Source organism: Chelonoidis abingdonii, unplaced genomic scaffold, assembly GCF_003597395.2.
Source record: "Chelonoidis abingdonii isolate Lonesome George unplaced genomic scaffold, CheloAbing_2.0 scaffold2232, whole genome shotgun sequence".
Taxonomy (NCBI): Eukaryota; Metazoa; Chordata; order Testudines; family Testudinidae; genus Chelonoidis; species Chelonoidis abingdonii.
In genome coordinates this window covers 1-1,993 of record NW_027426493.1, presented here as the reverse complement: position 1 = coordinate 1,993, position 1,993 = coordinate 1, and the positions used below count along the sequence as shown (strand labels likewise).

The 1,993-nt window shown below is 67.6% G+C and overlaps 1 protein-coding gene across 1 annotated transcript; it reads right to left on the bottom strand.

Moving 5' to 3' along the window:
* Positions 1-97: 97 nt before the first annotated feature.
* On the bottom strand, positions 98-1,988 carry LOC116815458 (E3 ubiquitin-protein ligase TRIM56-like; the record flags this gene model as incomplete). Its single annotated transcript, XM_032763880.2, has 1 exon — positions 98-1,988. A coding segment is annotated over one exon (1,230 nt), but the record flags the coding sequence as incomplete, so codon positions are not given.
* Positions 1,989-1,993: the final 5 nt, after the last annotated feature.

The following is a 1,993-nucleotide window of genomic DNA, read 5'->3' as shown; positions in this document are numbered from 1 at the left end:
CCCTGCCCCCTTGGGGCCTGATCCCAGCCCCCTAACTGATCTCCTGCCCCCTGCTGGCCCCCTGCCCGTCCCCAGCACAGAGTCAGCAGCTGTAGAATAAAATCCATCTCTTTATTGGTGAGTCCTTCTGGTTTTACACCCGCGAGATACAGGGCGGCTCGGACAGACAGACAGCCCCCACCCCCGGGTCCCCTGGCCGCCACCGGTGCCCCCCTCCGAAACCCAGCCACAGCGACACAACTCCTCCTGCCCCACTCCAAGCCCCTCACACCCAGCCCCACTCAGATGCCACCGCTTCAGGGCACCAGGGGGTGGGTGCCAGGATCCCAGCCCTCGCGGGGAGGGGTGTCCCTGTGTTTGGGGGTTTTCCCTGATAGCCTTGGGGGGTTTGCCCTGGACGACATGGGGGGGCATGAGGAGCCAGGGGGTGGAGAGTGTGGGCTGGGCTGAGGGGGCAGGGATGGGGTCTGCCCCCCCCCTTTCCTGGGACCCTGCCCAGAAAAATGCCAGGCTGAGCCCAGCATGCGCACAACAGCGCAATCCCTCGCACACTCAGCCACAACCACTGCACACGTGGGCACACACTCAGTGCACATTAACACGTGTGTGCTCACACCGCCACTAACACTCATTGCAGACACACAGACTCTCCTCAAATACTCCCATTCACAGATCACACAGACACACTAATGCATGCACTGACACACACACAAACACACACTCTCTTCTCAGTTCCCCCATCCCCGGGCTCCCCCCGCTCACTGACTCGGGCACTGGATGCGGAAGACGTGGACGGTGCCGTCGCTCAGCGCCATGGCGAAGTGCCCGTCCCCGGTGACGGTGGCCACCCGGGCTCGCTGGATGCCGTGGCGGGGGGTGAGGAAGGGCCCCAGCGTCTCCCCGCCCGGCCCAAACACCATCACCTTGCTCAGCTCCCGCAGGACCACGTAGAAATGGCCCCTGTCGTCGATGCAGACGGCTCCTGGCTGGCACCGCTCCAGCCGCTCCTCGCCCAGCTCCACCAGCAGATGCCCATGTCCATCAAACGCCACCAAGCTGCGCCGGTGCCAGTCTGAGGCCACATAGCGCCCGCACCGGCTGGCCACGAACACCATGGCCAGATGGTCATGCCCGTCCGGGAAAATCTTCTCCACCAGCTCTCCCCGGGCGTCATAGACCTCCATGTGCCCTGCCACGCTCACCGCCACGGCCTCGCCCCCCTCCGCCGCCGGCGTGACAGCATGGCTGGCCTGGGTGGGGCGCAGGGCCTTCTGCCAGATCAGGGTGCCATCCTGCTCCGCCAGGTAGAGCCGGGAGCCGGCGGTGTAGGCCACTCTGCTGCCCACGGCCGCCACGCTGCAGGGGGCCGCGTCGCCATGCACCGGGACGGCGCCCCGGAAGTCCCCCTGCAGCGAGAAGCGTTTGAGGCTGCGGTTCTCCTCGTCGGCCAGGAGCAGCTCCCTGGAGCCCAGGGGGCAAAGCCCCGTGACCCGGGGCCGATGCTTATCCCCGGGGATCCGCACCGAGAAGTTGCAGAAGAAGCGGGCGATGGGGGGCGGCTGGCATGACAGTGGATCTGGGGCAGGGGCCGGCAGCTCTGGGGCAGCAGCCGATGGCTCTGGGACAGAGGCCTGTGGCTCCGAGGAAGGGGCCGGTGGCTCCAGGGAAGGGGCGTCATGCTGGGCCCTGTCCTCCCCTCGGCCCTTGGGCTCGGCCTCGCCCAGGTCCAGCTGGAAGAGGCTGCTCAGGTTCTGGAGATCGGCGCGGACGACCAGCCGGGGGTGCGGCCCCCCAAGGGGCTCCCAGTGGAAGCCTCGGAGCTGGCTGAGCCGCTGGGTGATCAGGGCCTCCAGCGAGACGATCTCCACCGGCCGGCCCAGGGCCAGCACCTTGCGAGCGACATCGGCTGTGCCACGGGCCAGCTGCTCCTGCAGCTGCAGCTCGGTCCGGAGCAGGCCGGCCGCCTTCTCGCGCCCTTTCACGTGGCGCCGGA